Raw genomic sequence first — 26,517 nt, 5'->3', positions numbered from 1 at the left:
TCGTTGTTCAATTATGAGACTTTATCCAAGTTTCCTTTGACTAAAACGTAAGAGTCAGTAATAGTACACTATGTATTAAGGGCGGTAAACAAGAATTTACGAACAAGTGTTAGTTTTATTTTAATTAACACGAGTTCGTAATTCTTGTACCGCCCGTGGCACACACAATGTTTTTCTTCACACTTGTGAGGAAAAACTAAATTTTAAGCGAAATAATTCTTAAATACGGTGACATTTCAAACATTCGTCCGCCATATTACTATTTTTAACAGGTATTGAAGACTATCCGGCATTCAGCCACGATTGAAAATTGTACAACAAGAGAGCAAAATTTGATATTTCTTCGAGTGCTTATGAATCTAAATTAGAATTATGAGCGTAGTAAGGGACTCAAAAAGCGTACGAGATGTAAATAACTTTGATCTCGTGTAGTACACAAAAATTTTCACGTCGGCAGTGGGAACAAAAAACAAAACGAAATAAATTTCAATAAACAATACGAAAATAATGAAAAAAAAAACTTTGTAAGATACGGTCCGAATTGCGGATACTACATTTGTCAACTATAGGAGTGATCGTTAAAAGTAAAATTATTTACTTTGCGTAACAATTGCGTAAATTTTTATAAGTTAATTGTTTTGATTGTATAATAATAGTACATTACGATACAAGTGCGAAAAATAGGAAATTCGAAACGAGTGGCGATAAATTAAAACACGACCGAAGGGAGTGTTTTATATCGACACGAGTTGCGAATTACCTATTCGCACATGTATCGTACAACGTTTTACAGTACATATGGCCCTTTAAATGTTCGACACAGTAACGTAATATGCTACTTCTCGCACTAGTGCTATAAAGTAGCCCCATATGTACTGTAAAATACGTAAAATATGGTCTGTTTATTTAATTTTAAACTTTTATTTTATTAATTAATTATTACGATTGAAGACTCGTATGGTGTTTTGGAACAATGCGGTCTGACTTATTTCGGGTGTCTATTATTAACCGTCAATATACCGTTTGAACTTTTTTGTCTCTTTCTTTTTGCTAATGACGTGAAAGGGACAAAGACAATAGAATCCAAATATTTCGAACTTGTATTAGGCCCCGCATGTTGAAATGACATTCGAATATAAAGGTCACTTGAATGTTATTTTGTTTCACTCACTGTTTTTAAGCAGCTAATTACCCTTGTTCTAGCTGCTGACGTGAAAAATATTTTAAACGGCTATTTATTAAATTAATCAACACAAATATTTATAAACATACACAAAAAGAATATTTTGAAGGTCAGTATTTTAAAAGTAAAATTAATTTATACCTGCTTGACAAAACATTATGCCCACTATTCCGATGCAAAGAGCATATAATCACTACGTTCCGATGGGCGTAATGAGAATGACTGATAAATTGACAGTGTCCATACAAAGTAAATCAGACGCTAAGTATAGCATTGCACGATCCTCTGGGTGATTTTAATTAATAGTTACCTACTGGCTAAGGATACCTACACTAGAAATGAATAAACTTGTTAACAAAGTTTGTCTTAGTTTCTTAGTGAATATCACGATTATACGAATGTAACTAAGTCTAAACAAGATAACTATGTGACTCGGACCAATAGGCAAACGCTAAGAAGGAAGACCTTACATGCAATAGTCAGACGGCATTGCTAACATTTTCTGGCCCAAAGTGCAATTCACAGTACAAGAGAGATCTAACTGGCTCTCACCCGAGAAGGGGTTCCGGCTTCGTAGGAATATACGGAATTTACGGAGTGTAATTTTAATATAGTTCATGTAATAATTTTTAAGAAAAAAAAACCGACTTCAATGAGGGAGACCCGTGCAAGCACGATTATTATTGATTTTAGATTTCATACAATGAAATTAAAAAGACAGCGTCCTACGCCTAATTATGTAGAAAAGGAGGTAACATGTTTTTTTTTGTTACTGTACCCACCTTGGCATATTTCAGATATGGTTGACTGGTAAGATACCCGCAATAGGGTATTCGACTGTAAGATAAATTATTTCACACAATGCATGAAATAAAGCACCAGATAATTATTTAAAAAACTAAATAGGATAGAAATATAAAAATGTACCTTGAAAACCTAACTGCTTGACAAACATGCAAAGAGAACAAATTGCCAAACGTGAACTATGCATCGTTGAAGAGTTCCGTTCTGTTCATCATCAGCAGTTCCACTATCAAATGTCATTTCTACAAATGTAAATACTTGATTTGTTGATGAAAATATTATATGTATGCCTTTCACATTTGAAGAGTTCCCTCGATTCCTCATGGACCACATCGTCAGAACTCGAACTTGACAAAAAATTGTCTTGAAAGTCTAATTTGCTTAACAAACACAGCGAAGAGAACAAATCGCCAAACGTGTACTATGCGTCGTTGAAGAGTTCCATTCTGATCATCATCAGCAGTTCCACTTCATCAAATGTCACTTTTTACAAATAAAACAAGCTTAAAATTTAAAATTACTAAAATCCTAAAGTTATAATGTACCAATAAAAATGTTAATACGATACGTACCATGTGGTACATACATAGTCATTTCCTATTCCCGTCTCGATGCACAGGTAGCCAATATCGTAAAACTTTACCATACAGATTCATGAAAATCCACACTAGTCCTCATCACAACATAGAAACTAGGTAAAAGTGCGTCGACAAACATACCGGACGCGCTGCAATAGCGCGGCAATCTCATGAGGGCACGAAATGAGTTTTTATATTGCACCTTCATGGTGCTATATCAGCTGCGCGTAAAGCTATCCAGAATTGGCAAATATAGAAACACTGACAGGAAGTGTTAAATAAGGTCAACTTCGTTACTGCACTTGCCAAATCTGCATGCCAACATGTTGCAGCGCTTGCAGCGCACCGATAAGGCTCTCCGCTCCCTCTTCAAGTCCATATCGTTCTTGAGACTCTCAGTTAGAAATGTTAGAATGTACCCCGGGCTGCGGGTATTTGAATGCCTTTACAACTACGACCGCAGCTCCATTTAACTTGACTCCAGAAACGGAGCCTGCCCTGAAAACAAGCATTTCTGGTACATATTGTACTTTAATCCTCACAGATTATAAGTAACTTCTTTAAGCCTTTGATTAAGGGGCTGAGCGACACCATATTCTCAGCATAGCTAAGGCTGTTGACGCACGTACCGCCTAGGTGACATTCGGTACGCAAGCCCCTCAATCGTACTATTAGGTCGTTAACATAGACGTTACATCGGAATACACACCCCTTTCTAGTATGTGAACGTTAGAAGTCGCATGAGTCGCAACGCGACACATTAACTAAGTCTAAGTACCTACTAGGGATGTACCGACCGACTACACACACACCACACCACATTTCTAGCCGGTTATTTGTCGGCGACAAGTCGGCAAAAAAGGCCGATTACCTATTATGTACTTACAAAAAACAGGATATAAACACAACAGCCAATACTAATCAAATGTTTTATACCCATTATACTCAAATACGTATTTAGGGTGCAAAATGTGCTTTTATTTATATTAAATTCATGTGTACGGATTTATGGACCTATATCATCGACGTTCGTGGAATATTTTGTACAGTTGGTGACAATTACAATCGTTATACCTATTACGTAGGCAATTACTTCAGGCGACTTTTATTAAGCTGACCTAATAAGATTTAAATGTCAGTCTACTAAAAGGGCTCAAACGGCAACAGAGATAGAGAGTTTTGTTTGGAGTTTTCCTAGGAGAATGAATATGATAAGGTGTACTGCTGATCGGGACAAAATCACAAATAGTTAATTGGGATACCATACAAATAGGTAGACGTTAGGTCTTTAAACTTGAACCAGTACGGCAGCAGCAGCAGCACCATTTTAGTTCATATTGTAAATAAATAACGAGACGACGAAAGGGGAAAAGCATATTGTTTTTTAAATGCGCCCGAGACTAAGCTACTGCAGTGGCCATACGAATGTAACCTTTATCGGAAAGTAACGATTATGAACTGGCCGACTAGCCGACTAGTTAGTACTATTAGTCGGCTAGTCGGCCAAAACCATAGGCGGCACATCACTACTAAGTACTCATTTTAAGTTTGTCTTTTGAGGGCCATGAATGATTGATTCTTGATAATACTCGTACATTCAACTTCAACAATGCTGTCACTGTATTGCAAGTAAGTAACTAATTGTTTGAAATTAGCAGTATCACCGCGATAATAAACATGTTTCCAAATAGATACCTAACATATGTAAATCTTGAAAGTATTGTAAAATGACAGTATTTAGACTGAGTCCAAACAAAAGAAGAGTGAGAAATACTTACCATGTGCAATTTGACCATTTTACATTTGCGTCTAAGTTGCACGTTAGGACTATTAAATACCACAAAAATGCGACAAGAAAAAGATTAACCGATAACACCCATGATTCGCGAGGTGTTGTTAATGCACATATGACCGCTGTACCTTTGTTTTTTTTTTTCAATATTGCTTTGGCATAATGAAAACAGATTTTATATGCTATAAGTACTAAAAACTATAAAACTGAAACTCAGAAATATTTCCAGAGCCTGCAATGGCTTCGTGGCTGGACACACTCCAGTGCCGTAGAGAAGGAACTACGAGACATCCAGGCATTATATAAAAACAAAAAAGGTAACAAACAAATTTGACAATAAGCGCCACTTGCACCATCCCACTAACTCGGGGTTAACCAGTTAAACCGTTATCTCAGTGTCAAATTGTACTGGTAACCATGGTAACTCCAGGTTTAAAAGGTTAACTCTGGATTAGTGGGATGATGTAAGAGCGACCCTAAGTAGCTGATTAGTAAGTTCTTTTTTGCTTGGATTTATTCATGTCAATTAGTAATCAGATAATAAGCATATAATTTGACGCTGGAAAGGAGAAATTGGATAATCGACATGCAGCTAACTTTACAGGGGAGCCAAAAAACTGCTGTAATATACTTATTTAAAAAAATCATTAAAATTCGTAATGAGGACGAATTTTTTAAATGAAAAACTTTATATGGTTATAGTGATCTATTCTATATTATCCCATTTTTAGGGTTCCGTAGTCAACTAGGAACCCTTATAGTTTCGCCATGTCCGTCTGTCTGTCTGTCTGTCTGTCTGTCTGTCTGTCTGTCTGTCTGTCCCTCTGTCTGTCTGTCCGAGGCTTTGCTCCGTGGGCGTTAGTGCTAGAAAGCTGAAATTCGGCATGGATATATAAATCAATAAAGCCGACAAAGTCGTACAATAAAATCTAAAAATTTAATTTTTTTGAGGGTACCTCCCCTACACGTAAAGTGGGGATGAATTCTTTTTTTTGCTTCAACCCTACAGTGTGGGGTATCGTTGGAAAGGTCTTTCAAAACTAATAGGGGTCTTCAACAAACATTTTTTGATAAAGTGAATATATTCGGAGATAATCGCTCCGAAACAAAAAAGAAAATGTGTCCCCCCCTCTAACTTTTGAACCATAGGTCCAAAAAATATGAAAAAATTCGTGGAAGTAGAGCTTAAGAAAGACATTAAATGAAAACTATAGCGGACATGATCAGTTTAGCTGTTTTTGAGTTGTCGCAAAAAGTTTCCCCTTCATAGTAAAAAGACTTACTTTAATTAGGTACTGATGATTATGCAAATTTTCCTATTTGTTTAACTCGCGTGGAAGGTACCGTTTCATCCCTAGGTTAACAATTTACTATACTTTAAGCTCCAGTTTAGCTTATTGTGACGGAAGAGTAACTACGGAACCCTACACTGAGCGTGGCCCGACATACTCTTGGCCGGTTTTATTATATTACCTGTAAATGGGTTATTTTAGAATTTAAGTTCACTTAAGCAAAATGACCGTAAAAATACACTTAGGTAAAATTATCTTACCAACATGTTTAACATGAAATTAGGTAAAAAGGTCCAAGCTGAATTTGTCATAAGAATTAATCGAGTAAAAACTATCTTATTGCAAATAGGCTTATTTTATAATCAAGTAAAACTATATATGTATATATAAAAACCGACATGAAACTAATCAAGATAAATTATTGAATCAATTTTCAAGGAACTATTTCAAACTTGATAAAGCTGATGGGGCATATTCAATCTAGAGTGGGTGCATTCTATGAATAGTAGTTAGTTATGAACCACAAGGAAATGATTGTCATGATAAAAACATCCTCTTAGAAATGTGTGTAGCTTTATTTTAAATTAGTAAGTTAGTGACTATTAGTCTTAAAATTACATTAACAAGTGTACCTTTTCTGTTAAGGATTGCTTAAAAAGTGGCAAGTTAATTAGAATAATACCTATAAGAACGGGATATTTCATATCTGAAACCAAAAGAGGGCAAAATACTATCTCATGTTTTTATAAAAAATATAATTATAATTCCACTCACTTGGTATTTTCTGAAAGTATGAAAAATAATAACTAGGGAATGCAATAACCGGCCTAACTTCATTACCGGTTTCGGTTACGGTTATGGCCGAAAAATAACCGAACATTCGGTTATTATCGGTTATTCAACGTTTATTAATTTTCCTCATTTCAGATATAAAACTTTGTCGTTTATTCCATTTTACTTTAAACTAGTTCGAAAGACTACAGTCATTTCAGCCGATTTGTCGTATAAAGCGTTTATTGAAGGTACAACTTAAAAAAAAAAGATGCATCCCACCAAAAACATTTTCATGTCAAATGTTGCCAATATGACACTATATGGCTCGCAAGGTGAAAAAGTTGTCGAGTCTTATATAGAGCCATATGCTTCTAACTCTACAAGCCCTATGACTTCACAAACTCTACACAAATATATAATATTTCAGCATATGCACTTGTGAAGTTAAAAATTTGTTACCTACAGCAAATTTTTAACTTACTTTTTTGTGTTATTATTAGGGAATGCAAATTAATAACTGCCCGAACAGGTTGCACCCTTCGCGAGTCCTGTAGTCTCAAGCTTACTGTTCCTTGTCATCGTACGTCTCTAACTCCTTCACCGTTCAGGCGATCCGGCTTTGAAATGATCTTCCACTCAACATTAGACAGGCTCAAACCAAGCTCTCGTTTAAGCGCATGTTACGCAAGCACTTTTTCGACAAGCCCACTGGTTAATTGTCCATCGTAGTCATAGTATTTTTTGCAGTAGGTACATAAATTTATATATATGTATATATATTTTATTATAGTATATTTATGTAAGTTTATTGCCGTTAGTATATATTATTTATCGCTATATTGCTTGTTTTAAGTAACTTATTCTGTTTTTTTTTTTGTGTAATGCCTGCTCCTACTACTGTTTCTGTTTAGCCTGATGGTTGACTGGTAGAGAATGCCTTTAGGCATTAAGGCCGCCATTAGTACTTTATTTGTTTTTTTGTGCAATAAAGTTTAAATAATAAATAAATAAATAACTTTTCATCTAATCTCCACTTTTCAAATAGTTGTTAAAAACCAAGTCGTTTAGGTAGTAATTAAAATGTGCTAGTGATTCTCTAAATCATCGTCTGGATAAGCGACATTAAAGTCGACAGATGGATATGAAACCTAGACCATTCGATGAAGAAAAATCTGGAGATTGCAACGATTTATATAACTCAATATCTCTAAAGATGTCACTTATCCCATTTCTCATTTCTAGCGTCGATATATACTTCTGCTGATTAGTTTCTTAATGAAAACCAAAAATATAATTAATAACAAAATTAGAATAAAATATAGCCTAAAAAAATACTTACATACGTTCAAATATAAAACTATGGGTGACCTACCCTAATAACCACAATTGTCTTACTTTTTCAGTGCAATCAGAGGACTCGGATGAAACTATTAGAGAAAAATTATCGTATTACCTGGAGAGAACATTTTTGATTCCATTCTTTCTCGTTAGTTACTGCTTCTTCATTGGGCATTTCAGCGGCATGACTACGTTACAGGTATATTCTTCCTTGAGTTTTGTTGAAGTTAGACGAAATCTCTTCCAGATCTTAAACTGACATGCTAAATACCTACCCAACGTGATTATATTGGCTAACATCGCAATGTACAACGGCATCAGCTGGCTGTCAGTGTGTATGTCTAGCTAAATATGTTTGTAAGATAAACACATAAAGCGATTTCAGGTAGGTACAGATCTATGTAAAACGTGACCATCTTTCTAGACTAAGATATCGTCAAAGCTTTCCACCGGGATTGTGAGATAAGCCTGCGATGACAATCTTAACAGACGTCTGAATCATTCGTATTTTGTTTACTTATCCTTAAAGTCTGTTGAGATAAAACATAAACATGATGATAAAAACCACTTAATCCCAGACATGTTATCAGTTTCTTCTAAAAGTAAGTACCGCGGACTAAAATAGTTTGCATACGGATAAATACAGAACCGATTAGCTCACGTTATATTCATCTAATTTATCTAAAGAAAAGTTATTATTATTACAGATTGCGTACGCCAATTCACAATAGTATTTTATACAATCTCTGATATAATAAAGAGCTTTTCAGTCGAGCACCGTATTTAGGTAACGAAGCTTGCTGAGTTGCCTAAGTGAGGTACGAGACTGAAAAGTTTGATTATATCACTATTGAATACAATATTTTTTCAACAGGTCTATAAAAATAATACTTTAAACTAATAAAATGTCATAGGTAAACAAATCAAAAGTATACAGCAATTTAAGATACTGCGCTATAATTGGTAAATTTCATTATAGTTGACTCGTTTCGAAATGAATATTACAAGTTGAGTTGGGAGTCCATACCTGAAAAGTACCCAATTACAGTTTGGTATACGAAATCTAAATTCAACCATTACAGTCGACGAGTAGAAAAAATATTTATCATTCCAAATCATCAGTTACAAGCCAATTTCACCAGCCAACACGAGGCAGCAATTCAAAATTATCATAACTTTGCCACTCTTGAGGATAAAATCCAATTTTCTCATCAGTTTAAGAAGAATAAAGAAAGCCTTTACGAGCTGGTGTGGTGAAAATAACTGTTACTTGTTTGCAAATATTGTTTACCTACACATTTGATGAAATTATTTTAGTTTCTTGATGACATGGCTAAAAATCATATACGAGTAGGTATTGTGCAAAATTGACCTCATGACCACCATTAATTTCCACCTTGATGTACTTACTGCCTGATTGCTTTTTCATTAATGGTATAGAATCAAACCAAGCTATGCAATGACAAATTGTGGAAATGTCATCATTAATGACAAGTTTCTATGAAAATATGAAGTTGATAATGACATTACCTCACTTTGTTCTGTAAATTTTGACTCTATGAAACTACGGATAAATAAAAAAGTTATACCGACCTCGCGCTATTTTTTAAGGTTAATACCTAATTATAATAAGATAGCAGCCAATGAGTTCGTTAATAATGCTAATATATAATCGAATAGTTTCATTCGTTAAAATCAGTACCGTCCCCAAGTAAATTCTATGTTAGACCCATGTTTTCTAGCTAATAACAATTGGGGTAATGAAAACCATAATGATGATTATATGTATTTATTTTTCATCATGATTTGAATTGGCCCCGCGCAGACATACGCGGTGTCCATATTCCAGATGTTGGAGGCTCCAATAGACAAGTACTATGCCACGCTAATCCTGGGCATCGTGCAGATATTAGGCTCTAGCGCGTGCGTAGCGCTGGTGCATTACACGGGGAAACGTCCCTTAGCTGTATTCTCCACGGCGGGTGCGGGGATCTGTTGCGTACTCGTTGCGGCATATGACGGTTACATACAAATGGTAAATATATATTTTAAAAGTGTTCTATACTAACACTGTTTTGAGTTGTCTTTTGACAAGGATGTCTCACGGTTACTTTAGGTATAGTCGTTAGATTTGTAGATGGCTCCCAACGGCTTATCCTTTGTCTATTGTTAACTAAAATGGCGCGTGCCACTACCTGCAAAAAAAGGGGCCGGTCACTTTAATCGGTTATTTAATTACGACTCCTATGGTAATTGAAATAAGATTCAAAATGGACAAATGGAAAAATAATTTGCGTTTTCTTGTGTGGTCACTATACGGTTAGTGAGTGCCGCGCCGGCGAGTCGAACGCTACCGATCTAGTCTAAAATGTGTCCTTGATATGCGTAACAAAGGCGCGTTATCGGAGACTACACCTACATAAACTGGTTTTTTGATCGTTGGACTAACCCGCGCTCAGGTGCCAATTAGAATTATACGACCCTTTTTTTGCAGGTAGTGGCACGCGCGGTTTTAGTTAACAATAGACAAAAGATTAGCCGCTTCGGGCCAGCTTCAATTCGAACGACTATATATGTGTATTCTTCGCTGATCTACAATCAGTATAATCATGTCTTTTAAGTATTTGTCCATAACGTTTGATTACAGTTTGTTTACCTTACAGCATAGTGTCCCGGAGGAATCTATTACTGACACTGATATGAGCGGAACTCTCAACAGTGACATAGCAGTAAGTTTAATAATTGTAATTACGGCTGCCCTTTTTTTACTAAATAGACCTATTCCAAGGTTCAGCCAATATTCGCAAGAAACTGAAAGAACTGAACGTTGGAATGACACGAAGTTCCTTGACGGGTAATCCACTTAAAATACATATTCTTGGACTTCTTGGTGATAGCTTATAAAAGTATGGACAGAACATACCTACATACTAGGTGTTGCCCGCGACCGCGAGGTGGTAAAAGGGGTTGAACGTTTATATTTCACTTTAAACCCCATTTTTATCACCTTAGGGGGATTAGAATGAATTTTCAATAAAGCAAAACGACTTCTATTTTTCTGAAATTTGAAGACTCAAAAAAAAATACAAGTCCTATACTCAGTCAAAATAATATTCGATCTCGAAATCGAAATACAGTGTACATATAAGTAATGCCTAGTCCCTTATAAGTACGAGGTCCAAAATACCTGCCAGTACACATATTGTTAAATAAAATTCTTTTGACATACATACTATTTATCTCATTTCTAGTATTCTTTATTTAAGGCGCCGTATGTTCAGGTTTTTCTCTTATTCTCACTGAGCGTGGCCGTGAGCGAGACGGCTGTGCATGCCCGGGATCGCGGATATAACTGTATTGAATCATTATTTTAGGTAGTCTAATAAAAAAAATTGTTCAATCAAAAATAAAATTGCGTAATTTTAGGAGCAACTTTCATATTTTCAGCTTTTGTGTAAAAATTGTTACAATTATTTAATGGTACGTTTTAGACGTATGTACGTGTATTTTTTCTAACGAGCGAAAGTTATATAAGGCCTGTGTTCTTCTCTCACTCTGACTGAGCGTAAGCGTGAGGGAGATGGATGAGCAGGCTGGGTACCGCGGAAATCATGTTTATGAACTTTAATTTGTTGTAGTTTTAACAAAAAAAAAGTAATCGAAGAGTTCCCTCAAAAATAATAATGCGCATTTTTAGAAGCAATATTCATATTTTTTAGCTTTTGTGCATAAATTGCAAGAATTTTTTAAAATGCGTTTTCTATCAAGTGAAACTAAAAAAATATCGATTCGAACCAATGAAGTCACTAGAGAAAATCCTCAAGATTGCTAATTAAATTTTTGGCAACCGCATTGTGATCTAAAAAAAGCGGTATGATTTTTCAAAAACTCCGTTCTCTAAACCTACGGCACCTTAATCAGGTTTCAAATCCATAAAGTTATTAAAGAAAGGCCTCAAGATTACTATTCATATTTTTTGGCAACCGTATTAATGGTATCAAAAGGCGCTAATATTTTGACAAGCTTTTATTTAACTTGTACATATGTATGTTTGTGTGGGTCAAATCTTGGACATTAAATTTGACCCACTTCCCGAACTCCGATTGAGCTGAAATTTTGCATCCATATGTAATTCGGGTGACAACGCAATATTATGGTACCATCAAGCTGATCTGATGATGGAGACAGGAGGTGACCATAGGAGCTCTGTGATAAAACAATGCAACGTGATTGTGTTTGGGGTATTTAGAATTTTCTCTATGAGTTGCCTGTGGAAAGAAAACTACAGTCAGCGATAAAAGCTTGTACCAAAAATTAAATTTTTGATAAAAAACATTAAAGAAAGATCGTGCTGAATGGGATCCTGTTATTTCAGAGAAGTATAATGTCGGGCTACTCTTGGATCCCTACAAGCCTCCTTTTGATGCTCGCCTTCATCACGCACACGGGGATCAGGTTACTGCCATGGATTCTTATTGGTGAGGTAATGCAATCCAATCAATTCCTTGATTTTATATATAATTTAGGCTAGGTATTAAAATTAAGATAGGATGAGCTAGAAATTAAATTCCACAGAGGTTAGTTTTGGGTCCTAAGATGTACCTACGCATACAGATTACACCCATATTTATACAAGGCGTAACAAAAATAGTGGGGATTCATTTATGATATCCGGTATCGTGTTCTGGTGCTGGTTGTCCAAGTCGGCTAACCCTCCATACAAAAGCCAAATATTTTTCGCGACAAAATAATATTTCTTTTAGTTTTTCCTAATCAGTACACGATACCAAATATGCCCAGTATATATGTTACACTTTGTATATTTTACTGGCCGCCAGCAACGGATTTCCGTGACAAATAGCGTCCAGTAGTGGCAGCATGGTTCCATTTTTATCGCTTGTCACTATGCGTGTCACTTTCGCGCTTACATACTAGTTAGAACGTGACAGGCATGGTGACAAATGATAAAGAGCCGACAATCTTAACCATACTGGGCGATACAACCGGTTGGCGATTTATCTATGCGATCACTTTTTTTTATTACCTGTAATAGTAAGTAGTAAACTCTTTACTGTACAAAAATACTTATTAAAAACTGTTTGGGTAGCTAGTGTAGCTACCCTTCATCAATTCACCAACTGAGTGGCAGCTGATGTTCACGAGGGTTCATTATACATCTCCTTTTAATCGCTGGTGATAAAATAGTGACCTGGTGCACAGATGATAGATGTTCACGTCGGGCTTCTGTATTACGGCTTTATCGGCGTCAGCTGACGGTCTTTCCACCGCGATTTATTTATTCACATACTCTTAAACTATTATCTAACTATGTTTCAGTAGGGACGCGATGGCTGAAAAAACATTTTTTATTACATGCTCACGTGACCAGCTGAAGGTCTTCCGATACGCGATACAACCCGGTGAAGATTATTTTTAAATTCATTAGCATAGATAGATATGAATTATCATCTAATATTTCAATGGGGAGGCAATTAGATTTTTGAGTTTAAGCGGCTGCCGTTCCTCAACCTACTAATGGAGCCGACGTTCAAAGGTTTCATTACACATCGCCCTAAATAGCCACGTTTAGTTATATTCCAAATTGTGACATTCAATTTTGATATCCAGGTGTTCAGCGCAAAGACGCGATCAGGAGGCGCCGGCCTCGCCAGTGGCGCGGGTTACATCTTCGGTTTCCTAACCAACAGGTTATATGTTGCCTTATTGGACAACATATCAATCCGTGGCACGTATGGGCTCTATGGTGCAGTAAGGTAAGCTTTTTCATATCAGCATCACGTCTTCAAGAGATTTGGAAGTAAGCAAAGGAACTATAAGCTTGGGGGCTGAATGTTTTTTCCGTTATTTTAGTCGGTATTAATTTTTAAACAGTTTTCTCCCGAATTTCATAAAAAGTATAAAGGTTATCTGTTATTTCGTTATTCTTCCCTCGCAACTCAATACACTCTTAACATACAGCCTGATAAAATAAAAAATTAGTTATTAAAAATTAAACAACCAGCGGCCAAGTGCGAGTCGGACTCGCGCATGAAGGGTTCCGTACCATTTATGACGTATTAAAAAAAATCTACTTACTAGATCTTGTTCAACATTTTACCACTTTAGACACACATTTTACCACTTTGGAAGTGTCTCTCGCGCAAACTATTCAGTTTAGAAAAAAATGATATTAGAAAACTCAATATCATTTTTGAAGACCTATCCGTAGATACCCCATATGTATGGGTTTGATGAAAAAAAAATATTTTTATTAATGACTTATTAAAAAAACTACTTACTAGATCTCGTTTAAACCAATTTTCGGTGGAAGTTTGCATGGTAATGTATATCATATAATTTTTTTAGATTTTTCATTCTGTTATTTTAGAAGTTACAGGGGGGGGGACACATTTTTTCACTTTGGAAGTGTCTCTCGCGCAAACTATTCAGTTTAGAAAAAAATGATATTAGGAACCTAAATATCATTTTTGAAGACCTATCCATAGATACCCCACACGTATGGGTTTGATGAAAAAAGATTTTTTGAGTTTCAGTTCTAAGTATGGGGAGCCCCCAAATATTTTGTTTTTTTTTTCTATTTTTGTGTGAACATCTTAATGCGGTTTATAGAATACATCCACTTACTAAGTTTGAACAGTATAGCTCTTAAAGTTTCGGAAAAAAGTGGCTGTGACATAATCGGACAGACAGACGGACATGACGAATCTATAAGGGTTCCGTTTTTTGCCATTTGGCTACGGAACCCTAAAAACCGAACGCGCACCGAGGGTTCCGTACAAACTTTGAATTATCGCGTGTAACTATAAAGGCGCGAAAGACTTTTGAACAGAAGTACCCATACTAAGCATAATTTTATAAAACGCCATCTGTTGGCAAATTGTCTAACTAATTTGCGTGATTTAATGCACGGCTTATGTTGGTTTTTTCGAGGATAATTCTCTATCATGTGAACCGATTTAATAAATTGATCTTTTTTTTTATAAGAGTGTATTTAAAGTAATTTCATAGTAAATTTCAGTTGTTATTACACCTGTAACACATGTAAAGTTGGTTGGATATTTAGCGATGTGACAGACAGACGGACGGACAGAGTCGCACCATATTTTGTACCTTTTTTGTACGGAACCCTAAAAATTACAATAATGTAGGTACTTACATTTTACCACAGCAACCAGCTTTACTTACTTGTTTTTTATTTTCAGCTTAACTGGGTGTTTGGTATTGTATTTTATTCTGCCGGAAACTGAAGGGAAAGAGTTGGGTGATATAGAAAATCACTTTGCAGGAATTAAAAAGCTCGGCAACGAAGTCTATAGACCTCCGGTAAGTAGATTATCTTTATATGCCTGTCTCTTCTTTGTACTTACATATATTTTGTGATGTTCGATGGCGCAGAGTTAATTTAAAAATATTTGGCAATAATGTGCTCAGGATTATGATTTTGTTCCGCAAATTAAAAACAATTGAAACCTTTTTTGAATAGTAGGGTTGCAGTATATAGTTAGTTAACTAACATAAATTTGAACTACCTTTATACATAGTCTAGTACGAAGTTACTTAACAAGCACACTATTAATTGAAACTATAAAATAAATAAATAGGTATAGGTACCCAGATAGCAGATCACCTTGCAGCAAATATGATTTTTCTTTGATTATAAATTGCTACGTCAAATGTAACAAGGCAAGCTTGTATCAATCTTGGAGCAACTTATAAATTTGATATATAATGCTTCAAATATGTTGCAGTATTGTCGCAATCTTGCATTTTATTTCATGTTTCGAATATAATCTTTCAAAATGGCTGCAAACTTTGAAGATACTGCAAGTTGCAAATATGATTTTTGACATTTGTTTCAAAGTTTCTACAAACTTTGTTTATATTTCAATTTGCAAAGATGGTCTTTCAAGTTTGTTTTATAATTGCTGCAAGCTTTGCTGTGACTTCAAGTTGCAAACATGATATTATTATTATTTTTATAGTTGCTGCAAGCTTTGACGTTTTTTCAAGTGGCAAGCATGATATTTCAAAGTTGCTGCAAACTTTGCTGATATGTTAATTTGCAAAAATGATCTTTCAAATTTATTTTAAAGCTACTGCAAACTTTGGTGTAACGTCAAATTGCAAGCTTAATAAAAAAAAAATTCTAAATTGCTGCAAACTTTGATGATGTTTCAAGTATCAAAGTTGATTTTTCTACTCGTCGACTGTAATGGTTGAATTAAGATTTCTTATACAAAACTATAATTGCATATTTTTCATATATGGACTCCCAACTCAAGTGTACAAAATTTTTTCGATACGCTGTAATCAACTATTAAAAAAAAATAGACCAATCACGTGCCGCCGCGCTCCCATAGAACGGGGGACGGGCGGGCAGAGGCTCGCGCGTTTTTGTCTTTTGTACTACTTACCAATTTTCATTACTTATTTAGGTTTTATAGTAAAAGAAATACTATTTTTATTAGCTCGTAGAATAAGTATTGTATACAATAGTGATATAATCAGGCTTTTCAATCTCGTACCTCACTTAAGCAACTCAGCAAGCTTCGTTGCCTAAACACGGTACTCGACTGAAAAGCTCTCTATTGTATTAAGATTGTATAAAATACTATTTCCGTGTTTGGTTTAAAGTTGCTGTTAACTTTGGTGTAACATTAAGTTGGAAACATGGTCTTTAATTATTTTTCAAAGTTGCTGCAAAGTTAATTTTTATAAAATTATTTTATTAATTAGTAAAATTACGTACCTACATGCACATAATTATTATCATCAAAAGGACACAATACCTACATGATCTTTCAATTTTACTGCAAACGGATGATGATCTTTCAGATTTAAGTTTGTATTGATTTAAAGTAACTCTTTTACCTTGGTCCTAGTTTTACCTCGGACAGTTGGAAATATTTCCACATTGCCACGGTTATTGAAATACCTACTTCATTCATATTATTTGAAACGTTATTATTAATAATCAAAATCAAGCTATCAACGAAACTTTTGAAAGCGGTCGGTATCTCAAGAAAAAAATCAAAATATAAATTGTCTTATGAAAAGTCAGTATATCGAATGTTAAGTACCTACATCAAGGATGATGATTTCATGTTTTGCTAACAGATAAAAAAAAAGAATATAATATATGGGTTAAAGTTAAATAAGTAATTAGCTACTCGATGGTAGGATTACTTCAGCCTAATCTCAATTGGAAGTGCTATTACGAAGCTTACTTGTCTAAAAAGTTGCTTTGTTGTACCTCAGATACCGAAAATATGTTGTACTTTGACCAGAACTTGCTACTAATGTACCTACTTAAATATTATTATTTTTTTAAGGATTAATATTTGCCGTATTCCTAATTATTGGTTACCTGCGTTATAAGTTACCAGGTAATTGATCTTAGAAAGGATTCCTAAAATGATTAGGCAAAAATTAAATAAGACCATTGCTAACTATATTTTTCCAAGGTACCTACTAGAAAAATCTATTGAATGGCGTAAGTAAGTATGCTAAAAATATCTGATTCCATACATGAATATTATTTCTATGATTATTTTATTATTAATTAAAACAAAACAAGCGAAATTTCGTACTCTTTCGACAAATACAATACATTAATAGTTGATTAGTTGGTTATTGTACGAATTCCCGCCATGCCGCCAATTCGCAAACCCAAAACAAAGACGATATGCAGTTCACATTTCAAAAAAAATTATTTGAATCGTCTCAATGTCTAATATAATTTGACCCCTAACTTCAGTACTACTAAACGATAAATAATATGTCAGACATAAAATGGACGATCGATTCGTGTTGCTACGCAAGTGTTCGGTAAGCGTCGTGAATCATCCTTCGTTGTTGAACTGACGCAACTTTCGCTACTTGCTTTAATAATACGTATTATGAGGTTCTTAAATTTAAACCTTAAGAATCAAAAAATAGAGCACTTTTTTGTCTAACAAAACTTTGACCGTTTTTTAATATCATGGTCCAGTATATAGCGCGGTTAGCGTCTACCTGACAGCTCCATCCGTTCGCCGGCCGTATTGTGCTATTACCAATTTACCGCCCAAAATCCTTATGAAGAAAAAAAAAAACTCCAGCAGAGGCAGCAGAGGCGGTCGAGACAAGATGGCTGAGGCTGCATGAAGCTGGTATTGTGAATATTGTGATAAAGTTTTTATTGTTACTGGACATAGTAGGTAAGTAGGTTAAATTCTTTAATTTCCTTATGTAACGATTTTGTTGTTTTTAACGAGAATACGGCCTATCTATACGAAAGCAGATATCATTTTAGCCTTTAGACGTCTTCAACCCCAGAGGTGATGCTTTAAGGAAGGATTCACTGTGTGTGTTGATGGCTAAAGGGCAAGCAGGCCTGTTAGCATAACTTGACTTTTGACGCGCGAGTTCATGGTACAACGTAAGATATGCTAGCCCTACAGGTTGTAGCGTATTTACTTTATACTTCGAGTCACGCTTGAAGTATGAATTCGCGCGTCACATGCCAAGATATGCTAGGCGTACAAAAACATTACTATGAGTCGATATGGAATGATATTGGTGACTAGAGTTAAAAATCTGACGGCTTCTAGAGATATTTACTTATTTTCTATTTTTTATTTTCTTTAGGAAGAACTGAACATGTCTCGAAAACCTTTTGTCCTAATGTCTAGGCAGGGACAGTTAAAGAGAATAAAACGAGAAATGGCACAAAACACACAAACAAATAATATTTCGACCAATGACAGCCACACAGAGGAAAACATATTGTTTTCTCATCACAACTCTCGTCAGGTGGTGCAGCTAATGGCAGAGAACGAATTTGACTTGAATAGCCCGGGTTCCTCTTGACATTGTTCCCATCCTCCTCAAAACCATTTCAATTCCTCTCCAAGTCAACAAAATACTCCAGCTTATAATGATTATTCGGCATTTAATAATTTTATTAATGAACAGCCTTTATCAGATAGTGATAGTGATGACCAGGTTAATCCAATTGATATGAATGAATCATTTAAAAATAGTTTGAGACATTGGGCTATCAAAAATCAAATAACCCATGTTGCTACTAATGAATTGCTGAATATATTAAAAGATCATGAATGTTTTGATTTGCCAGCTGATGCTAGATCATTACTTAAGACTCCGGCAAATGTTATCTGTCGAGTTGTTGAGCCAGGACATTACTCTCATATAGGTTTGGAGAAAAATTTGAGGGAAATATTGAAATTTGTTAGTGAAAATGATAATGAAATTCTTCTATTAATCAGCATTGATGGGTTACCATTATTTAAAAGTAGTACAATGGAGTTTTGGCCAATTTTGGGTTCTGTCTATAATGTTCCTGCAATAAAATCGGTTGTGTTCCCTATTGGCGTGTATTGTGGCCCTAAAAAACCTATTAGCTGCACATCTTTTATGGAAGAATTTATTTCTGAAGTTGCTAAATTGATTAACTCGGGTTTGACTATTAACGGCAAAAACATTAAAGTTGCTATTAAAGGTTTTGTTTGTGATACTCCGGCAAAATCTTTTCTATTAGGAGTCAAAGGACACACAGGTTATTATTCATGTACAAAGTGCAGACAGCCTGGTGTTTATTTGGAAAACAGAATGACATTTCCTGAGTGTGATGCAACTCTAAGAACCCATGAAGAGTTTCTCAAGATGGATGATGAAGATTTTCACCATACTCAAACGCCATTAATATCAGTACCTGGCATAAATTTTATTAAAAGTTTTCCATTGGATTATATGCACCTTGTTTGCCTAGGTGTTGTGCGCAGTCTTATTTATATATGGATGTTTGGACCAGTACCAATAAAACTGCCTCGTCAAATTTTAAATAACATCAGTGCTGATCTGGTTGCTCTTGCCAAGCATATGCCTTTAGAGTTCAATAGGAAACCACGTTCTTTGGATGACGTCAAAAGGTGGAAGGCAACTGAATTTCGCCATTTTTTGCTATACACAGGGCCGTTAGTACTTTCAAAATTAAAGTCTGAATATTTATCATATTATAACAATTTTATAAGCCTTACTGTTTCTATGAGTATATTATTAAATCCGGAATATTGCTTTAAATACAATGAATATGCTAGAAATCTGCTAAAACATTTTGTCAAAACATTCATCAATTTATATGGCGCCCAAATGGCAACTTATAATCTACATGGTCTTGTACACCTCAGTGATGATGTATATGAATTTGGTGCACTTGATTCCTGTGCAGCATTTCCATTTGAAAACTTTTTACAGGTTTTCAAAAAGAATATCAGAAAAGGGGCCAAACCTCTTCAGCAAATAATTAAGAGGTTCGGGGAAATGAGTAATTCTAACTTTTGGACTAAAAACATATTACCTTGTGGTTCTATTTATCCAATATTTTTAAAACCTCACTCATCAGGCTTGCTTTTGCCAGGGTGTGATAAATTACAGCAGTTCAGCTCAATTAAATTTCAATCTTTTGTAATAAAAACAGCACATCCGGATTCATATTGTGTTTTAAAACATGGTAATATTGTAGCAGTATGCAACATAGTGTTTTCCAATAATGTGCAGAGCATGGTTATACTCTGTAAAGAGTTTGCAACTAAAGAAAACTTCTTTGGTACACCATTAATAGAAAGTTCTAGTATAGGAATTAATATAGTAAAAGAAAAAATGAGTCTATGTGAAAAACCTGTGTCGGATATTGTGGGAAAAGTTGTTCTTCTCCCTTTTCATGATCACCATGTCGCAATCAAAATGCTGCATTCATAGGTCTTATTAATCCATAATGTCCTTTGTTCCTGTCCTATCCTTTACTAGCCTTGTGGGTTTTGTCAAAGTGGATGATTACTTACTACAGGTATGTGGATATCAAGCCGGGCCTATTTTTAAAAAGCTTGTAACATGTTAATACAAGTTACAAGCTTTTGAGAAATATGCCCCTGGTCAAACTGTTAATACAAGTTGCTTTTGCAGAGCCGAAGTGTATGAAACACCCAACATTTTATTCGCGATATTGAAATTAGTCCTATATATTAGTCCTATAGTAGAAGTGGATGTAGCTGCTGCAAGTGTATGTAGCTGCTAAACCCCCGTGCCGCTACGCGATAATAGTTTTAGGAAACCTTTTTTAGCTTTTTAATTTATGACATTTAAATAATTTTGAAACCAGAAAAATTAAGTCAGGGAGAAAATTGAATTATTTAAAAATACACATTTGATGCCATTCGCTGTTTCTATCACGGATTAAGATCAAGAAACCAACCTTAGAGCACTAGGAAAGCCACCTAGTATCAAAGAAAACATTTTCCATACATTAGCTAAAAATACAAGGTTATTCACTTAATCGCATAAGGATATTTCTGTGATTCATTACAGCTTGCAGCATGTCTTCATAAGTGAAAAAATGTATAAAAAATAGTAACTTTGATTTTCGTGATTTTTAGTAATCCAATAGCATCAGAGTATTGTTACAGATGGCGCCAGCGTAGGTTTTCCCCGTCAAATTTTAGTTTGGGATTTGGCTGAAATCCCATAGAACAAAACTAGATACTGGGGAAACATATGCTGGTGGCATCTATCAAAACCTTTAACATTTGCCTTCCCCATTGTGATGTCTTCATACAAAATTATGATTTTAAAAAGCGTATAATATGAGTATGTGAGTGATTGACCGAAGTAATAAAAGAGCATTTTCACAATGTATGGGAAACGTTTTCTTTGATTTGTGTTTTTCCTAGTGCCCTTGCCTTAACATGGCTTGGTCTCTATGAAATCCCTGATGGAAGCAGGACAGATGGCACTAAAAAACTTTGTTTTAACCAATTTTGTTGCTGCCTACATTAAAATAAAAATTGCAATGTTATAATTTAAAAAAATCTAAAGGCCCGCTAAGATAATCTTCTTATAGGGGCATGGGATTATAGTAGCTGCCAATACTGACCCATTAAAAAAACCATCCTGTATGTTCACCGCAACCGCTTATAGTCGAAAAACTCCCAGAATTATTGACAAAATCGTTACTACTTACTTATTTCGTTGGTCAATTTAGCTATGCTTCATAGGTACTTATTTTGTAATGTATTTTCAGATTCTTTATAATGGCTCATTTTGCCATCGTTACATTTGTGGACGAGGCTGATGCACCAGGAATAATTGCATCAAACTGGGTAATAAATGAAAATTTATGTTCGTACCCTAATGTACGTACAGAAGAATTAAAAGACAAATTGTTAAAAAGGAAAGCTGAACCCGAGGATAAATGGCCGCAGTATAAAATAAAAATTCTAAAATACTACGGTATGAAATTTTCATATATTTTTAGGGTTCCGGACCTACCTGAAAAGGAAATAAAACCGGCCAAGAGCATGTCAGGCCATGCTCAGAGTAGGGTTCCGTAGTTACTCTTCCATCACAATAAGCTAAACTGGAGCTTAAAGTATGGTAGATTGTTAACCAAGGGATGAACTGTGGGTGTACGTCTTTTTACTATGAAGGGGAAACTTTTTGCGATAACTCAAAAACAGCTAAACTGATCATATCCGCTATAGTTTTCATTTAATGTCTTTCTTAAGCTCTACTTCCAAGATTTTTTTCATATTTTTTGGACTAATGGTTCAAAAGTTAGAGGGGGGGGGACACATTTTCTTTCTTTCGGAGCAATTATCTCCGAATATATTCACTTTATCAAGAAATGTTTGTTGAAGACCCATATTAGTTTTGAAAGACCTTTCCAACGATATCCCAATATCCCACACTGTAGGGTTGAAGCAAAAAAAAAAATTCACCCCCACTTTACGTGTAGAGGAGGTACCCTACACGTAAAATTTTTAGATTTTATTGTATGACTTTGTCGGCGTTATTAATTTATATATCCATGCCAAATTTCAGCTTTCTAGCACTAACGACCATGGAGCAAAGCCTCGGACATACAGACAGACAGACGGACGGACATGGCGAAACTATAAGGGTTCCGTTTTTTGCCATTTGGCTACGGAACCCTAAAAACAATACCATCTCGTATATATATTTTTCGTAATTTTCCTGAATCCATTTTTACTTTCAGAAAATTATAGCGAAGCCCGTCTCCATTTGAAAAAAGCAGAAGAAACTTCCAATTTGGATTCTGATGAGGAAGTAAGAAAAAGAAAAAGAAGACTAAAAAAAATATCCCTGCCAGAAGACTCTAACTCAGAAGATGAATACCCCATTATGAAGATGTCAAAAACCCAGCAAATATTAAAAAAAAAGAAAATGATTTAGTTAAATATCCAACTCCTCCTAAACCTAAAATAAGTGCCATGTTAGTAGCAGACACAAATAAAAATGCCAGTAATTCCTCTAAAGAGATGAATTGTCAACACAACCCAGCTGTAGAAGGCCATCTGTGTTCTAGTGGAGTTGAAGACCACGCATATGGTAATTGGTTTATTGTATATTGACCATGTCTATTTTAAGGATCCCGAGGAGGTTACGTAGAAATAAAATTTGAAACTGATTTTTTTTACCGAAGTCCGTTTTTCTGTCTCTTTTTTGGTTATTAATCGTGTTGGGTGAATAAAAATAGCTTTGGTAGCTACTTTTAAGGGAGTCACCCTAAATCTCTACATTCTTTACCCACCGTGTGTGACAGCTTATCTGATACGCATTTTTAGCAGATTTAGAAATAATTTGTAGAAACTAAATTTTTTGTTATATATTGTTTTAACGTTTGACTTTTATGTGTTTGTTGCAGACATTGTGCCTGAAGAATTTAACAACTGTGCAGAAGTTAACAACCATGGGGCAATAAATGGAAACTCTATCATTGTATGTAGTCCCACTCATACTCTAGCCTGCACAAATAATTTCTCGAACGGTATCTCTGGTATGTGTTTTTTTCGTCATTGTTTTTAGATTAGATGTAGATAGAATATTTCTTCACATCACCTATTCAGAAATAGTTATTTGTGCAATAGGAGAGCAAAGTTAGTAACGAGTGCCGATTCTATAATATAATCACGAGCGTAGCGAGCTATGATCATTCAGAATCGTGAGCATGGCAACGAACTAAAATCGGCATGAGTAGCAAAAACTTTGCTCTTGGTTTGTGAAATGTGGTGATATGAATATGTGCTGTGAAAATATCTAGGGCTACATTATTTAATTTTTACCTTTGCGGCCATTGTGATTTGTGGTATGATGACGATGACGACGAAAGATGATGGACACGGATCTCTTTTACCCACTAGACGCGGAGCATGCGACACTATTTGAGGTCACCACACACGGGCGCTCCCATATACTAATTTGTGACCTTATTAATAACAAATATCATTTTCATGTTGTTGTAGCATAAATTAGAACAGGAATCAATTCAATTGTGCGGCTCACGGCGCAGTATTTTATAAGCAAAAGAGCTCCTATATTTGTGGTGACCTCGCGGTCTTAGCTTCTAATCTGAGCTCCATATGCTTCATATAGCGGTGTTTGGATCTAGTCTGTGATGATGGATGACTGTCGAATGGCGGATGACGAATGTCTGAAGACGGACGTCAAATAACGGATGTTGAATGACAGATGTCAGGTGGATGGTGGATGTATTGATTGTCTTAGTGGTCTTTTATTTTCCTCAAAGGTGGCGTAAAAAGTATAGGCATGTGTTACATATGGTACCTAGCAATAGTTATTTATTATACAAGGGGGCAAAGTTGTTGTTTAACTTCTCGTGCTTATATTGAGACCCGAGGCAGCGAAATATTCCGAAATTGAGCCACGAGCGTAGCGAGTGGTTCAAAAAGTGGAATCTTGAGCGTGCGAGGGCCTCAAAGCACGAGAGGTTGAACAAACTTTGCCGCCGAGTGCAATACAACATTTTTCACCACAACAATGCGAGGAAAATACAAGCTGTTAAATGGAAATGTAATCAAAATTATTGCTATTCAATATTTATCATTCAAAATTATCGCAGAAAATGAATAATATTGTTGTTGTTAGAATTTGTATCAAGTTACATTCGGATATGATATTCGGACATGTGGATAAAACGTAACTTTCCACACACTTATTAAAGGATATTAAGAGCGCCTTTCCGAGGTGGAGTGGAGAAAAAGTATTTTCATCGTGCATTCTATTTTAGAATCCCGAGCGTAGCGAGCTTTACTTTGTCAAGGATTATTATGTACGCTTTCTCCATAAATGTAATTTAGCTCCCTTGTGACACCATCTAACTACATATTATTGTTGTAGGCTGCTCCGTAAGCAAACAATTTGGCATGCAGCAGGCTCATTTAATCCAGGTCGTGACTGACTTGGCCAAACAAATGTCTGAATTGAATAGAAAAGTTGACATACTTTTAGGGACACATACAGCAGATAGCTTTAATGCATATACACAAGATAATTTAGAAATTTCTGAATTATTAGCTACTCTTCCAGTAAAGGATGATGCGAGTTTTTGTCATTTCAATGACCAGTTACAAATAGTCCGGAACAAACAGGCAATTGTGAGTATACAGTATACACTTGTCTACTTATGTCCGACACTTATGTATTGTTTTTTATCTTGTAATTTTGTAACTTTTATTTAATAGGTATCATTTTTGGCTGGTATTGGCGGTAGAAACATTCGAAGTCTAACCACTAATATGTTGAAAAGAATACTACAAGACGAAGTTGCCGAGCTATATTCCTTAACTGGAAAACAAATGAAGAACTCCAATAAAAAACCATTTTTAAAGACAGAAACCTGTAAAATAATCTTTCGTAAGTATATTTTGTGACCAAATTTCCTAACATTAAAGTATCTCAACACCGACTTTGACATTAACGGCCTCATATCATAATAATTATATTAAAAAAGTATTATTTATACCTTTCCCATACGCCTGCTTAAAATTTCGATAGCACAAGTAAATTCAAATCGTTTTTTATTCAGAAATCTGCAAGAAAGTTTACGAAGATGCGACAGAAGAAAACCTGAAAGAAATAATTAGCGACTGGCTGAATCAGGCTAAAGTTAGGACAACAAGAAGGTAAGAATTACTGTAAGGATTAATGCTTTGAATATCCCTAGTTTCTAAGGTCGGTGTCGATAGAAAAGTAAATTATGGCAAACAAACCCATTTACCTTCATTGCATCGCAATTTTCTGAAATAACTGCCCACGTTTGACTGTTATTTTTCTGATCCTAAAAAAATAAGTATAAAGTAGGTAACCTTAATGCGTCTATGATATATACCTCAAGTCGATTGGTATGTGGTAAAAACGGCATGTCATTATAATATTATTTATTTGTTTCAGGGCAGAAAGACTAAACAGACAAGCATAACCCTTATAAAGGCAGAGGCGATATTTTAAACATAGCTAATATGAGAAAATGGAAGAATCCTTCAGCATTTTCAATTGAGAAAACCATTATTATATAGTTGATATATATTGCTTTCGTACCTTATACTTACTTTTTTCATCAGTATTTAATTTTGGTGTTAAGAAATCCACGGCAATAAGTGGTCAATTTATGCACTACGCCTGTTAAGGAAGGTGAGTTATCATATTACTGTTTTAATAGAGAATATATGTCAAATCAAGTGTACTAATAGGTAGAGTGCATATATTTACCACGTGTTTTTTTTAATTATTTAGGTTTTTTTACTGTAGATGTATTCCCCAGTGTATAACTGGGGTCTTATTAAGGGATAAATAACGAGTCTGTGCATTAAGTAACAATACTGTATGTTGGTACTCTTTATATATTATTATTGCATA

At 35.1% G+C, this 26,517-nt stretch overlaps 2 protein-coding genes across 10 annotated transcripts in view; both read left to right on the top strand.

Annotated features, from left to right (window-relative positions):
- Positions 1–26,517, top strand: part of LOC133515901 (facilitated trehalose transporter Tret1-like) — a 55,136-nt gene that overhangs the window by 26,224 nt on the left and 2,395 nt on the right. For all 3 annotated transcript variants that reach the window (XM_061848537.1, XM_061848555.1, XM_061848548.1), the window contains 7 exons: positions 4,587–4,674; positions 7,827–7,960; positions 9,587–9,796; positions 10,425–10,490; positions 12,137–12,244; positions 13,390–13,535; positions 14,985–15,105. In XM_061848537.1, the coding sequence (XP_061704521.1) occupies positions 4,587–4,674; positions 7,827–7,960; positions 9,587–9,796; positions 10,425–10,490; positions 12,137–12,244; positions 13,390–13,535; positions 14,985–15,105 (873 nt within the window). The remainder of the gene's footprint in view (positions 1–4,586; positions 4,675–7,826; positions 7,961–9,586; positions 9,797–10,424; positions 10,491–12,136; positions 12,245–13,389; positions 13,536–14,984; positions 15,106–26,517) is intronic.
- LOC133515886 (uncharacterized) lies at positions 16,766–26,203 on the top strand. Of its 7 annotated transcripts, none has more exons than XM_061848516.1 (9): positions 17,277–17,981; positions 18,412–20,632; positions 21,863–21,941; positions 22,838–23,190; positions 23,507–23,638; positions 25,000–25,256; positions 25,344–25,515; positions 25,688–25,784; positions 26,053–26,203. In XM_061848516.1, exons 4-9 carry the CDS (start codon positions 23,073–23,075, stop codon positions 26,078–26,080), a joined length of 804 nt encoding a protein of 267 aa, XP_061704500.1. In that variant the 5' UTR covers positions 17,277–17,981; positions 18,412–20,632; positions 21,863–21,941; positions 22,838–23,072; the 3' UTR covers positions 26,081–26,203. The 7 variants fall into 7 exon arrangements, 3 of the variants coding, with proteins under 3 accessions (XP_061704500.1, XP_061704491.1, XP_061704509.1); XM_061848507.1 differs by having other exon boundaries at positions 21,863–22,071; XM_061848525.1 differs by lacking the exon at positions 17,277–17,981 and having other exon boundaries at positions 18,243–20,632.

The sequence above is a fragment of the Cydia pomonella genome, chromosome 1, assembly GCF_033807575.1.
Source record: "Cydia pomonella isolate Wapato2018A chromosome 1, ilCydPomo1, whole genome shotgun sequence".
NCBI lineage: Eukaryota > Metazoa > Arthropoda > Insecta > Lepidoptera > Tortricidae > Cydia > Cydia pomonella.
Note: the sequence above shows the minus strand (reverse complement) of the source record. Positions and strands in the feature narration are given on the sequence as shown.

Excerpts from the sequence above, each read along its gene's own strand:
- LOC133515886 (XM_061848516.1), top strand. The coding sequence starts at position 23,073 with ATGTTAGTAGCAGACACAAATAAAAATGCCAGTAATTCCTCTAAAGAG. Across the intron at positions 23,191-23,506 it reads AGTTGAAGACCACGCATATG|ACATTGTGCCTGAAGAATTT; the intron begins GTAATTGGTTTA and ends TGTTTGTTGCAG. Across the intron at positions 25,257-25,343 it reads TCCGGAACAAACAGGCAATT|GTATCATTTTTGGCTGGTAT; the intron begins GTGAGTATACAG and ends TTTATTTAATAG.